Source organism: Liolophura sinensis, chromosome 6, assembly GCF_032854445.1.
Source record: "Liolophura sinensis isolate JHLJ2023 chromosome 6, CUHK_Ljap_v2, whole genome shotgun sequence".
Lineage (NCBI taxonomy): Eukaryota > Metazoa > Mollusca > Polyplacophora > Chitonida > Chitonidae > Liolophura > Liolophura sinensis.
The window spans coordinates 9,907,324-9,922,663 of NC_088300.1; the positions used below are offsets into that span (position 1 = coordinate 9,907,324).

The 15,340-nt window shown below is 38.9% G+C and overlaps 1 protein-coding gene across 5 annotated transcripts in view; it reads right to left on the minus strand.

The window, feature by feature from the left end:
* Positions 1 to 1,182: 1,182 nt before the first annotated feature.
* Positions 1,183 to 15,340, minus strand: part of LOC135466692 (fibrous sheath CABYR-binding protein-like) — a 54,490-nt gene continuing 40,332 nt past the window's right edge. For all 5 annotated transcript variants that reach the window (XM_064744332.1, XM_064744334.1, XM_064744333.1 and 2 more), the window contains 5 exons: positions 8,338 to 8,476; positions 5,795 to 6,577; positions 4,879 to 4,997; positions 4,416 to 4,509; positions 1,183 to 3,496 (listed from right to left, as the gene is read on the minus strand). In XM_064744332.1, coding sequence (XP_064600402.1) covers positions 3,437 to 3,496; positions 4,416 to 4,509; positions 4,879 to 4,997; positions 5,795 to 6,577; positions 8,338 to 8,409 — 1,128 coding nt within the window. In that variant the 5' untranslated portion in view covers positions 8,410 to 8,476 and the 3' untranslated portion in view covers positions 1,183 to 3,436. The remainder of the gene's footprint in view (positions 3,497 to 4,415; positions 4,510 to 4,878; positions 4,998 to 5,794; positions 6,578 to 8,337; positions 8,477 to 15,340) is intronic.

Here is a 15,340-nt window from a genome sequence, read left to right on the forward strand (position 1 = left end):
CACTGTAGTGTGCACAAGGAGTGACTAAGTACCTGTGAATAAAACCTGAAACCTGACTCGGGGCTAACTACATATTTATTTAGGGCTTTGGGAAAATAAATTCCCCAGCTTTGTCATTTACTTCCTGATGTAACAATAACGTCTGTCTGATATCATAAACACCGCAGGAGTATGCTGCATTATGAGACCACTGCAAGAGGACTGGAAAAAACACTAAAATTACACTCAAAATATCAGTGGCCTTTCTTGTCATTCTTTACTTGATTGGGCGTACTGTAAACTGTGATATGTAATACTGGACTCTTGCACGACTGCTTGTAAGAGAATTCTTAAGCACATTTGCAACCTGAAAAATTAAGCGGTCTGACTACTTAACATTTAAGTCTCATTGTATACAAAAAATTTTGTCCATTATCAAGTTGTTCATTTTGTCAGATTCTCAGAATTCCATTTACCTTGTATTTGAGGCTGGTTTGGAAGGTGTGTCCAAACAAAATATAGCATTATTGCCATAATGCTTTATTTTGTATCCTATATTTAGCCTAGCCTTTTCTGGCTTACAACCGAGACACTTCTCATAGTGGGTAGGTCAGATGAACTCACTGAGCTCAAGCATTGTTGGCCTCTGATGAATGAGGTAACATACTTGGTTGCAGGTTTATATCAAGTGGTTTGTCACATACCTGACAAAGGGCAGTGGTTTACTTCGGTTTCTTTCGCCTCTTAGCCCTGAGCACACCTGTGAACACATTCTCAAGTACAGTGTTCAAGACCAATCAAATAGTTTCTCATGAGAGGCCATCAGCTATGGATCTCAACCATGTAAATTTTAATATATTTTTTAATATATTACGTCTTCACCGTGATCATGGCCAACTCACGATTTTGTAATGGTTGTTAAGGAATTTATATTACACGAGCAAAACAACATGGAGTAGAAAATGACTATTTTATTCCTTCACAACTATTTACTGTACATGTACATAACAAACACAAAGGGTGAGAAAAGCAATTTTGTACAATGAATTATTACTTTCTGTGAAGAATGGTATTGTTCCATAATTTAGCATTCATCCTAAATATGCGAGATCAGTACTTTCTGAAATTCAAACCATGATGCACAACTGACAAACAAAATGCCAAAAAGTAATTCATGCAGTTACTTTCTGCACATGTACCTTTCTGCACATTGTCAAGGTATTATATTAGGCATATTCTGCAAAAACATCCTTTCTGCATGCATATAATTCATATTTTGATTAACAAATCAAATTTTTATGCTTTCGAACATTCCACCACGTTGAATTCTCTATGTGCAAAATGGTTAAAAAATTAAAGTTAAGGACAGTCAGTCTCACAACAAAGTTGTCTCCCCTGTATTCAATTGGTACACTTGTTCCCTTTAATCCAGAAGTATATATATGCTGGTACATATACAAGTGCGTAACAAAAGCTTAAACCGCAAACCATTACAAAGAAGGATTAAATATTAATATATAAAAGCGACTTAGATGCAACAAAAGTCCTGACAGACAACAATGTATGGTACAAACTGCATGAGCAAAACGTCACAGCTGAATGCGTTGTGTCATAAAGGCTGGGGTGAAATCTTGCTACACTTTTAAAGACATCAGCTTGTCAATTTATCAACTATTATCAACTTCTACACTGACTGGCAATGTAGTTTATTACACTACCCAAGTCCCCTTTGACCATACTGTGATATGTAAACCATGACAATCCTTGGTTAGGTAATACAAGTACAAACTACTTCCTCACAACAAGGGCTGCCCAAACCTCAGACATAGCTTTGAGCTCAGGTTTACATATCTATTCAGAGAGCTCAGATCTTCATTTGAACTCGCAGTACCAATATTCCTAAAACTTTTTAAGAGTTATCTGCCCATGACTTTTCACCACTAAGGTTTTCTGATCATTCTTAAGGTCACATAATTGTAATTGCTATGTACAATGAATGAGGGTCTCTCCATTAGGGTTACACAATGGAGCAGAGTCTGCCCAGGTGACACTAGCATAGACACGACAGGGGAAGTGCTGCTGGTACATAACATACCAGAACTCAGCTCCATCAAAAGTCAACAAAATAGATACAAAATAACAGGTGAGTTGTGGGCCAATAAAGAGTCCATGTTTAACAATTGTGTGTTATAGATGATTGTAATTAAATCAAATTATCATATACACTTGTGTTGAATATGAAAATGTGGTAAATTTTGACATCTGACGTTTTATTGCACTTTAGAAATAGTATCAAAAATCTGATATGCCTTGAATAACTTCCATCTCTGAAGCCAGATTCTCCAACATTCTGAGTGTAATACTTAGTTCTGGAAAAACTCAACCAGTGTGTATAATTCATTTTTTTAAAATACATGTATATATTTCTCAAAACAATTTAGAGTTTACAAAATATTACATTTTCTGCAATAGTATGTAAGACTAGAGAAAATGCTATGTCACTGCCTATAAATACAAATGTACATATCCAGACAAACTGAGCACATTCTGCACCAACATTGCTAGACTAGATTCCGTACAAATCACCATGGTGACTTCAGCTTTAATACATCTGCACAGATTATTGTAAATAAAAATGACTAGAGAACTTAACTGATCTTTAAAGCACAGATGAAGAAATATTCTGCATAAAACTGTAGCACAGACCGGTTTGTTGAAAAGATTTACAAAATCTGGCCCAGCAGTACGAGTATTTGGGATTATGAGACATTGAGCATATGAAATGAGACACACATAAGGAGGGGATGTAAATAAAGTAAAATCTTAGCATTGCCGAGGAATCGTTCATAATGATGACAGACTTCAATGCATTGCCACTGGTATGAAAATGTTTGGTTCTCATATGGCCTTGTTTTCGATACACAGCTTTATCATGACAGGATGGCATCAGACTGGTCCTTGTACAAAACATAATAAAATAGGAAAAAACATCTGAAAACATTAAAATGGTCCAATTTATTTGTTTTTTGTTCCACATTGGTTTTGTAAGACAATGAAAAAATGCATCATAAATATGTTTTATACTTTGATACAGCTTCCTGGGCAGTATACACAACGTTATGAGCAAACCTCTTTATATGAAAACAATCTGAAATGCACGCCTGTGAGATACCTGTCATTTTTGTGAGACGGGTGTTACGCAATGCACAAACATACTACACTTCAGACATAACAAAATAAATTCATAAATTATTGAAAGCCGTGTAATATTGAAACTAAAAAGAAAAAAGGCAACATCTCAGGATAGGGTTGCAGGACAAATCATCTATGATTGCCAGCTCCTACTCAGACTCTGCGGCCCTGCCCTGCCCACTCCACCTTGACACAAGGTAACAGCCATCCAGTCCAGTCCTATGCCAAGCTTCACTCCCTTTGAGTTCTATGTCCAGAGGATTTCTCATGCTTGCTGCACCACAACAATCACATTATTTTCTGAATCTTCGGCACAGACTATTTTCTGAAAAAGGCAAGTAGGAGAGTGATATAAGACAAGACAAGATTTTACAACAAATAAGCATAAGCACTTTCTGATAGAAGTATTGTCAGTGGCAATCAAGTTTTTCCATGATCGCATGTTTCCCACTCCTGGCCCTCCTTGGCTTCTCAGTTGTATAGTAGCTGCTTCAAATCCCACTAGGGCTAAGTCATAGGGTCAGTTTTCTCCTGGTTTTCTTCACTGTCCACCCATAACCCTGACCATCATCAAACAAGTGAAATATTCTTCATTATTTTGTAAAACATCACTCAAATAAATAAACAGAATAAATAAACTTTTCACATTTATTACAGTTGGGATACAAAAATATTTTTTTTCTTTGAAGTGACTGTCTTTGATAACCTTCAGGTACCCTAGTTCTTCAACCTTTTTAACCGCCATTGCAACCATTATTTTGAAACATTCTGAAAGAACGGAGGTGTAGAGAAATAAATTGCACAGTTTTGCGAAGCTTGCATCATTAATGACACAAACAAATCATATTTAGCCTCATTTTCATAATAATTGTATACATAAATTCCACTGAAAAATGGTTTTATTTAAACCATTTTCAAGAATGAATAAAAGTTTAAATAAAACCAAAATACTGAATCATGTATCTTTTGCTGAAGTTACCACAATACTCTACTTTGAAGATTTACAGTATGTACAAATAGCTTCAGTCCATTATCACCGCATGTGGTTTTGGGGTTTTTAGTCAGTTTGGTTTGCTATCATCACCGAAACACACCATTTTCATGCTTGTATTGTACCCATATGCCTTCCAATTGTGGCCATGACATTTTCGCCCAGTCACATATATCTAGAACAAATTTAATCCACTCTAAATGTAGTATGAGCTTGTCCAGCCCAGATAAAGCCTATTAGTTTTGTTATTTACCTGGTTTTTGTTGGTTAGCCACTGGTCATCCACGATGTATTTGTACTGATACTCGCCGACCCCCAGGTCAAGTTTGCCAACAAATATGTCATCCCTGGAAAAGCATTCATGCAAGAAACACTGAAATATGTCTCACTTCCCAAAACTAGAAGTGCACTAAATCATGATAGATCACAAAATACCCATGAAAGATTCTGTAAAACACTTTCAGACAAAGAGAGTGGAAGTAAACATATTTAGACATTCAAGACATTTACAATATTTCAATATATGCTTACCAAAGAAACATTTGAGAGTAATATTTGTAAATGTCTGTTTCCTGTTTTTAAATCATTTATGGCACAAATAAATCAAACACTTCAGAAAATGGCTAAGGTTTTATCAACTCAGCCATGTAGTAGGTAAAGACTGGTTCAGAACAAGAAATATCCGTGGACATATGTTACAGTGGGAAAGAACTTACTGTTTCTCAAGGGGCACCTGCTCTTTCCAGTCATTGAAGGATCCAGACACTAGAACCTTCTCACCCCCATGTTCCCATTTAAACTCAACTGTCTGTGAATAACTGTCACCATTGGTAATCTGGAAAAAGCAATCATCAGTCAGGTGGTAAGACAGGTGCTGACTTGTATCCATAACTATGACTTAATGCCAGGTGTTGCATTCAGATTGCTTATGTCCCCTTTTGCTCTCTGTTACAGGATGGCACATTTAATGTAAAATGACTGCTGAGAAGTGGCACATGTACTTGCTCATTTCTTTTCTACTGGATTAAACATTACTATGCTAGTATTGTATGAAGTTCCATGCACCATTTAGTCACATTAGCCATAAACAATCTACAAATGTACACTTTCAAGACACAAAAAGTAAACAAGGAAATTCTTTGTAAACTCTGTAACACTAGCGTTCCTATAAAGAGGTGTACAAATGTGAGTGTAAATTCCTTGACCAGCCAATGGAAAACTGAGAATACATCATCTCTGATATGACCAGATGGTTTATCTAAAATAGACAGCTATTTACATTAGCTATCTGTGGCATGGTTAACTCCCCTACTTATAGCAGTTTCCTGTGTACAGAGGGAGTAAACACCAGTAGCTAAGAGATAGGAATATGGTATAGCTAATGTACAATCAGGTATCTTGGTAACCATGGGAAACTAATCCAGAAAACGATTTTCTGGTCCTCTGTTACCCCAGCAAGTTCACCGATGATGTCATTTCCAAAAATTTCATACCATTGACGCAAAATATGAATAAAACAAACCGGTTATTAAGAACATAAAATATCCATCAAAAATGAAACACAAAAAAACTTTTTTCATTTCCCTTAAAACATAATCTTCTTTTTCCTATACATTGTATCTGTCGACTTACTGGAGTTTCCCCATTGGTCACAGGGACCTCAGCTTCCTTCTCGCCCTCTTCAGCTACATCACCATTGATGCCATTCTCATGTGGGGGTGCCGGCTCCTCAGCAGGTGGGGGTGGTGATGGTAAACTTTCCACCTCCTTAGTGGCTTCCTCTTCAGCTGGTGCCCCAGCCTCGTCAGCTGTAGGAGCATCCCCATCTGCCGGAGACTCCTCAGTCTGTACAGGAGCCTGCTCATCTGGAACCTCAGCACTGGAGGCTGCAGCAGGAGAGTCCTGGACTGGGAGAGGCTCCGGTGGAGGGGGTTGTACGGCCTCCTCAGGTTCAGCTGGCTCCTCCGCAGGGGCTGATGGCTCCTCGCTGGCCACCTCCGCCGGTGCCTGAGTAACTTGTTCCTCTTTAACAGGTTCTGGGGCTGCAGCCTCTGGAGAAGCCTCTGCCTTTTCTACAGGTGCTGGTTCTTGCTCTGCACTTTTACTCTCAACAGTTTCTGAAGGATTTTCAGGTTCTGCACTTGCCCCCGTCTCAGGAGTTGCCTCATTCCTATCAGCTGCTTTTGTTTCAACAGAGTCTGGTTTAGAACTATCGGCAGCTTCTGGGGCTGTCTCGGCAACTTCTGGGGCTGTCTCACCAGCTTTGGTTTCAGAGTTATCTTCTCCTGCCTTAGCCTCTCCCCCACCCCCCTCAGTTTCACCACCCCCATCCTTAGTGCCTGCTTCCCCTTCTTTGCCAGTGGATTGGTCACACTCTGGCTTCTTGTCTTCTGACTGCCCCTCACTGGTCTGGCCCTGTAGTGTTCATTAATATCAGCAATTACATATAATCACATTTTTATTCATTTATTAATTTGCTTATTGGGAAATTACTCCAACTCAAATTACTGAAATTTCACGCAACCAGCAAAGACTATGTTCACTGTAGATGCTATTCCTGTACAAATGCTGACAAATTACATCTCAATTCAAGCACATCTGAATTTTCAATGGGCATTCATCAACAGTGCCTGTATGTTTAAGATTACAAACCATTTGACAGGTGTTATACACCAGGACAACATCAATGATTAAAGTGAGCTTGTTCATATGTTGTGGTAATTTCTTTTCACTGATCGGTGTAAACATACCACATATTTTCACAATGAAGGAGAACTGCTATTTCATGGTGCTCTCTATTTCCCTCAGTGTACATGTAAGACTAAATGTTTATTCCCTTTGGAATAAACCAAAATTATCTGAGATGCCAGTCTGGTTCATTTCAGCAGAGTAGTCAAACAAGGATCTCAGTAAATCCTTAATGAGCAAACCAGTATCCAGCCTAGAGACCACAGTCCACCTTAATACAGGATTTCCAGTACCCATGATACCATTTACATGCACTTCTTGTTCAGTCAAATAAGTCACTTTGGCAAACAATCAAATCATTATCATTATCACTTCATTACCTCCGCTTAAAACAGCGCGATCCTGAATTTGATTGATCGTGGTGAGATGTAAAGATGTTATTTATTTATTTATTTGATTGGTGTTTTACGCCGTACTCAAGAATATTTCACTTTTACGATGACGGGTAGCATTATGGTGGGAGGAAACCGGGCAGAGCCCGGGGGAAACCCACGACCATCCGCAGGTTATGTAAAGATGTATAGGTCTAAGTGTTTAAATGTTTCTATACTGAGAATCTGTGTGAAATCTCATCCAATTATCCCCCAAACCAGCACAAGCCTAGTAAATTACCCAGATCTGGTACCAGGAGCTAGCCCCAGTGGTCACAAATGGAGCGAGGGAGTGAGCGCGTGAGTGCTTGGAGTTTAATATCATACTTAACAATTTTTCAGTCATATGACGACGAACTAGACCTTAGAGAGCATGTAATGTTCCTCTTTGTTGCAAGACAGATTTCCACCATTCTTTTACCTATTGCTGCTCCACTCATACGACTTACTGACGGTAAGTAAGCTGCCCCATTATACTGGTATGTGTCAACAAGTCACTGCACTTCCCCTTAATGTTGAATACCAAGCAAGGAAGCTATAAATTCCTCTTTTAAGGTCATAGGTGTGACGCGACCCAGGATCTACCGCCCTTGAAATGGACATTCTACTAACTGATCCATCAGGGCTGGTTGATCACAAATGAACCACACCCTTGTGCGCAAATGGATTTTCTTCATGAAATATACATGTAGCTCAAATATCAACATCACTATCTCAGAAGCAAAATAAGGGAAATTCCTCAACAAAGCTCCTTATAACTGCACAGCATGTAACTGTTGTCAAACATCAGCGGAACATCTGGACACACCTTATGTCAACACACCGCCTAAATAAAGCAGGTAAATAATAAGATGTCTCAGGTGCAGGATTTGTTTCTTCCTATGATATCTTGTTCATTTATAAGACACTAACAATATTTTACCATATTTTGTAAAATTTATTATTGTTATCTGTGTCTACAGAATAAAGAACATGAGCAACATGTAAGTCTCATATACAGCATAATGATAATATCACAAATGGACATGAGGTGTCACTTATTCTGCCACAGCTTACCTGTTCTGGTTTTTCCTCTACAGCTTCTTCTTTCTTGTCCTTCTTACTCTTCTTGCTGGCTCGGTTCCCCATTCTGAATTTACCTGTTAATTCTTGTGTCAGAGGTCAAAGGTCCTTGTAGCTGTGCAACTTCTCTGATCTGAAAGAGGTAAAGCATACTATACAGACTCAATCGTACATGCCAGCTGTACAGGTAACATCCTAGCACACCTGAGAAATATCTGTAGTGAAAGAGAGCTGAGCTGAATTCAGGTAATCACAGGTATATTCCTAGCCTGGACAGGAATATTTCTCACATGCATGTGTATGTGACGCTTAGTTATGAGCAGAGTGCACTGGACACAGTGACTCACAGTCTTCTGTTTGTCAACAGATGACTTCCACACAGCCTGGGCACACCCTTTAACTGCCAGCCCTACTGTTATGTCATTGGCTGGTCTACACCTGGTTACCTACCCCACCCCACCAGCATCTAGCTGACCACAGCCCTCCTACATATCATTAGCCTTTATCCCCCCACAACCACACCACCCCACCCCACCCCACAGTCCCACACTTCACCCTACACTAACAATCAATACCCTTTTATTTCCAAAGACAAGAATTCAAACCATCTAATAGTGTGTTTTCCCTAGATCTGATGAGGCTCCCCACCAGGGGTCATGCACAGATTATACATAAATTCATTGATCTATAAGACAAGGAGATCTAGCTTTGTACTGTACACATGTCATGCTGATCAAAAGCCACTAAAACTACAGCATCATCAGGGCTAATCTGTCCAACCTGTCAGCCACAATTCAGCTGCAAATCACTGACCATCTGTAAAATACATTATTACAATTCAACACTGGATTTTAGAATTGTGATGTAGTTGATTTCTTAAAAAGGCAAACATTTCCCACAGGACCAGAATTCAAAACCAATCCCTGCCTACTTATAACAGCTGTGTGATGTAAGAAAGAAAAAGGTAAAAAAAAAAAAAAAAAACTATAAAATAAAACAGAGAAACATTTAGTCTATGCACTTTTGATGCAAAAACACCACATACATGTAGTCATTTAGATATCAGTAACATTATGGAATGAAATGGTAAGGCAGAAGACAAATATTGATCAAACTGGCAGCCATGAGAAGCAGAAGTACCTTAGCTGTATATGCCAGCTGTAGCGATTCTGGCCCAACTATCAAGACCTGGGCCACAATGAGCACAAGTAACATGTGTCAGTAAGTTGCAAAGGCCTCAAGCTAGAAACCCTAGCAGTATAGGCCTACAGGTAGAAACCCTAGCAGTTAAGGCCTCCAGCTAGAAACCCCAGCAGTAAAGGCCTCCAGCTACAGGTCCTCGCAGTAAAGGTCTCCAGCTAGATATCCAACCAAGTACCTTCAGCCAGATGCCTCTAGCCAAAATCACTGTTGGTGAAGATATCTACAACTGCCACTATTCAGCTGAAAAAGGATCTCTAGCAGATGGCTCATGTAGATGTCGTTAGCACTTCTGCAAAGTTTCACACATTAATTGTTCATTATCACTTCAAATATGTACAGGTTTGAGTTAAACCTGTGTGTGTAGTTCAAGGAATAATTGAGTCATCCCTGTGATGTTATGGATCTAACTTTAGCCTGGGGGTGTTGGTTTGACATCCTTACCCTCCTCCATATGCTGTCAGGCTACACTACATCATAGGGTCAGTGATGCTTACATCTTACATCAGTGGATAATCAAGTCAACCAGAGATGAATATTGGATTATCTCTGTACATACTCTCATAAAGTCCTCCTCCATCCACATCAGGACACACACAACCCAGCCTCTCTGATTACATGGAGTACAGCTGTCTATATCATACTTTACACAAAGCACTGGTCACAATCAGGACACACACAACCCAGCCTCTCCGATGACATGGAGTACAGCTGTCTATATCATACTTAACACAAAGCACTGGTCACAATCAGGACACACACAACCCAGCCTCTCCGATGACATGGAGTACAGCTGTCTATATCATACTTTACACAAAGCACTGGTCACAATCAGGACACGCACAACCCGCCTATCCGATGACATGAAGTACAGCTGTCTATATCATACTTTACACAAAGCATTGGTCACAATCAGGACACACACAACCCAGCCTCTCCGATGACATGGAGTACAGCTGTCTATATCATACTTTACACAAAGCACTGGTCACAATCAGGACACGCACAACCCAGCCTCTCCGATGACATGGAGTACTGCTGTCTATATCATACTTTACACAAAGCATTGGTCACAATCAGGGGCCAATTCCACAAAGCAATTACTGACTTACGCCAAAATTTGAAACACGAATATAGAGTTTGCTTTCGGGCCTGGTAAACTGTAATCTTGACCACATCATAAATGCTACCCAAAGACAATTGTCAAACTTTAAACTTCTGGTATCAAAAAAGCAATGTGGCAAGATTTTTAATTTTGATTGAAGTCAGAAATGGCTTGAGGGAAACGACCCCAGACCATTGGAAACAGTCAATAATGCAGAAGATTTGTCCAGTCCTTTTTTTATAAATTAATAATGCTGTTCTTGCTTTTCAATTGCTCCACAGATGTCTAGAAAAAAAATGCACACACTGATAACCATATTTCTGTATGTCACTATTTCATTGCTTTAATTTAAAAATCAAACCTAAACAAAAAAAACATGGAAACAGATATATTAATGTATACATACATGTATGGATCTATATAACATTTACAGATAAAACATTATCAATTTAATTGTGCAGTTTAACCACCTTCCAAGGTCATCATGTTTTTAGACCCCATTATATCTAACAGGCCATATGCCATCAGCTCCTTACAAACTCATGCCTCCAAAAACTACCATGCAACATTCAATAGGTCTGAATCCTCCAAGAAATTATGTAATTGAATTTTACCAGAAAAAAACAGTGTTGATACAGCTTGAAAGTATTTACTTAATAATATATATCACCTTCCCACTTTCATGGTCAATGATTTCAAAGTGTTCCACCTAATTTTGGATTGAAGATTGTGCAAGAGCAAGTATGCCCATTGAGTGGTCCCTAACACTAACCTTTCACACAAGCGTTTTTGTATGGACATCAAGAAAACAGGAAGGAGCAGAATAAACTGCAGAGAGATATGCTCAGTTCTGCTGTGGAATTATACATTATTCATTTCCAACTATCAACAATTACCAAGAACTGTGGTGTAAGAGAGATGTAATTACACCTTCTAAACTGTGCCATCAGGCCAACACGTACATGTTTTCATACAAAAAGGTCAGAAATTTACCTAATCACCATCAGACATATCTATGAAACTGTATCAGGAAACACACAGTTTTACTGTTTTGGAAGAACTTTCACTAGGCTATATGAAATCAGCAACCAAAGGCAAGATGGGCTTTACGGGCCATTTTGACTACTGGCTGAAGCAACATCATGGTCCAAATTGACAATTTATCTTGGTGAATATATTTTAAAAACTAAACATTCTAGAAATAGCTAGGGGGCTGAAGAAAACCCCTTAACTTTAGTCTACTGAGTAAACATATGGTACCATAACACAGAGAATCGAGAGCAAACTTCAGTACCCAACAATTACAAGTCAAAGTTTCGAACAGTTGCATTTCTGCAACTGAAACACATAAACCCAATTCACCTGTAAAACGGATTGTGATACATACATTTCATCAATCCTTTCTAGTCTACATATTCACAGGTAAGAAATGTGTGATCAAATTGCACAGTTCTAATGTGATATTCTCCTGCTTATAATGTGATATTGTCCTGCTTCTAGTGTGATATTCTCCTGCTTCTAATGTGATATTCTCCTGCTTCTAGTGTGATATTCTCCTGCTTATGTGATATTCTCCTGCTTCTAGTGTGATATTCTCCTGCTTCTAATGTGATATTCTCCTGCTTCTAATGTGATATTCTCCTGCTTATAATGGCTCTTTCACATGTTTTTGTACACTCCAGATTTCAAATTGCTCAATTACGCAATAATAATCTTATTTCAATTTACATGAAAGTGAACTCATGCAGTAAATCAATCAGACTCAATAACCACAACTGAACAGGCCACTTCAGGATTAAAGCATTGCAGGGCAGAGGGTTATCATAACTAAACTTGTCCCCATTAAGCAGGAAGCCTTGCATCATTCAACATCAATGTGTCGTACAACTACTTCAGTCTGAGGGATAAATGGCTTTTAGAAGCTTGGCAGACATCTTTACATGCAGAGGCTAAGCAGCTACTATGGGTGCTGACAAACTCTTTCAAGGCTTCCTTAACATGTAATGAATATATAATCCCCCTTGGAATCTGGGTAAGGTCACTACTCCACAGCACCAAGACTGTTCTGCACACAACTAACAAAATGCCTAAGACAATGGTATCAGTGCAACATTGCTTTTTGGCTATCCACTAGTCTCCAGTCATGCATACATGAATTAAGGTATGATAGAGATGAGAAACCACGTTTAAATGCGGAGGATACTTGGCAAATTGTTTAAGCTAAATAAATATTTAATTTTTGGTCGCTAGAGACATTCTTGATGGAACCTATCTGGGTAAGCCTAATTGGATTTTTGCTACCACAAAGCCAAAAACAATATTCAGCGCTAAGTGCCTCTTGAACATCGGTACGTCAAGGTTTACAATACTTTTCACCCAGTCCAGATGTTATAAACTTAGTATGTGCTGGTATTATAAAGGTGAAGAACAAATGACATATCAGGGCAAGCTATGTAATCAAGACAGGGCAAGCAAGATAAGACAGATAAAGGAAGCAGTGTAACAGAGACAGGGCAAGCAGTGTAACAGCAACTAGGCAAGGAAAGTAACAGAGGCAGGACAAGCAATATAACAAAGTCAGGGCAAGCAGTGTAACAGAGACAGGGCAAGCAGTGTAACAGCAACTAGGCAAGCAAAGTAACAGAGGCAGGACAAGCAATGTAACAGAGACAGGGCAAGCAATGTAACAAAGTCAGGGCAAGCAGTGTAAGAGACAGGGCAAGCAGTGTAACAGCAACTAGGCAAGCAAAGTAACAGAGGCAGGACAAGCAATGTAACAGAGACAGGGCAAGCAATGTAACAGACACAAGCACGACATGATCATCAATTATCCTGGATGAAACATGCTTGTTAGAATGTGGTGTACAGTAATGTACATGACAGTTGGGAAGGTTGAGATATCCATATGGGTCTACATGTGCATGTATCCTCAAACCTCTTCACAGGTGATGTCTTCATTTACACACTCTGTAGGTGATACACAAACCTGCTATTGCAGCAACACATCACCTCCATGAACACATAAAGCCTTGAGAACATGATAACGGATGACTGAGGTAAGAACATGATCAGCTTACACTTGTACTCATATTGTGTAGCATGACATGTAACAGCTAACAGGCATATTCACTGTTTTATGTACATGTACCCTAAATGATTATTCGACATCAACACTGTAACAGTTAGAGATGTAACATTATTTTAAGCCATTTATAGCTATGGTTAAATGTGAGATTGTTGTAAAATTACATATTATGCTGAGCTGATAATACCCGACTGTGTGTATTATTTTAAACGACACTTGTCATCCCTGTAGACCCCGAACTCAAGGGTGTCAAGCAGTCAATTCTTGTACGCATGTAATTCTCATGTGTGGTATGGTGATGGTGATCTTTAGCAGGATATGGAGACTTGTTAATGAAAGGCAGGGTTAAACACTCATCTTTAATCTCCTAATCCCTGTATGAGTAGTTCTGATGCATACATTCACTTCTGAAAAGCACGCTCTTTATGATTGGACTCGTTCTTCTTTTCTTCAGAAAATAGTTACAAGATGCATGTAGAGCGAAAAGTTTCTAAACTGATAATCAAAGTAACAATGTTTGCCTGTATCTAAAATATTTATAACTGAATGTTAAATTTGTGATTTTTAATGCTTCCATAGGTTGAACAAAACACTTTTAAACACAAGCCTCCACTTATGGACATTTGCCTTAGTTTTATATGATTGTTATCGAAAGAAAATTCATTTTCACCCAGTTTGTTTGCATGAGATTAGAACATGCATGTACACGTCTTCACAACTACCAATGTAGGCTCTGATGACCTAACAATAGGCTAGCATTCTTAGCATGAAAATTTTGAGGCAATGTCAATCTACATCTGACAGAGTGTATTCAAATTTTAACAGCAGAGTGGTATTGATCTGCAAATCGCAACTTTGCTCAGTTCAAGCATAGTTTGTGGGACACATCAATCACAGCAAGAGACATGAGACGACCACCTGTTGTTTTGCCCGTGCTAAACAGATTACATGTTGTGAACATCATTATAATACATCAACCAGCAGAGGCCCTGTATGATTGTGTTACTGACATGGTTTAGTATCAAGGCCAAACTGAAAGTTGTAATTAAGAGTCGTAATCGTCACCAGGTACATGACGATGTGTAAAAATTTGAACTCCCGTCATCTAGTCTAGATTTGGCATGAGATTTCACGATCAAACTTTATTCCAAGGGGCGGGTCAATGAAAATAAGTTCATCTCATTGGTCAATGTTGATTTCTGCAAGCTGTCAGTTACATGTAAGACAATTTGACACACGTGACTGTGAGTTCCTAGAAAATGTGCTGGCGAATGGCAATAGCCTTTCACCAATACGTTTAAGACTGTTGCAATAAGAAGCTGTTTATGGGCATCCAATTACAAACAGGTGAACACCATGTTCAACTCGTGCACAATGAATTTAGGATCGCCACTTAATGAAATCTTCAAATCATAATGCTGACTGCCGTCGTGGGAGTGAAATATTCTTGAGTACAGCATCAAATACCACCAAAACGTTTGATACACCTGTACCAAACCGTTTTAATTATACTCGTCAAAGTTGTTAGACCGCCTCGATTTCACTGATTTGGAATATGACACATTTGGCTGTTCTCATCAAGATCATGTAACGGCCATTATCATACT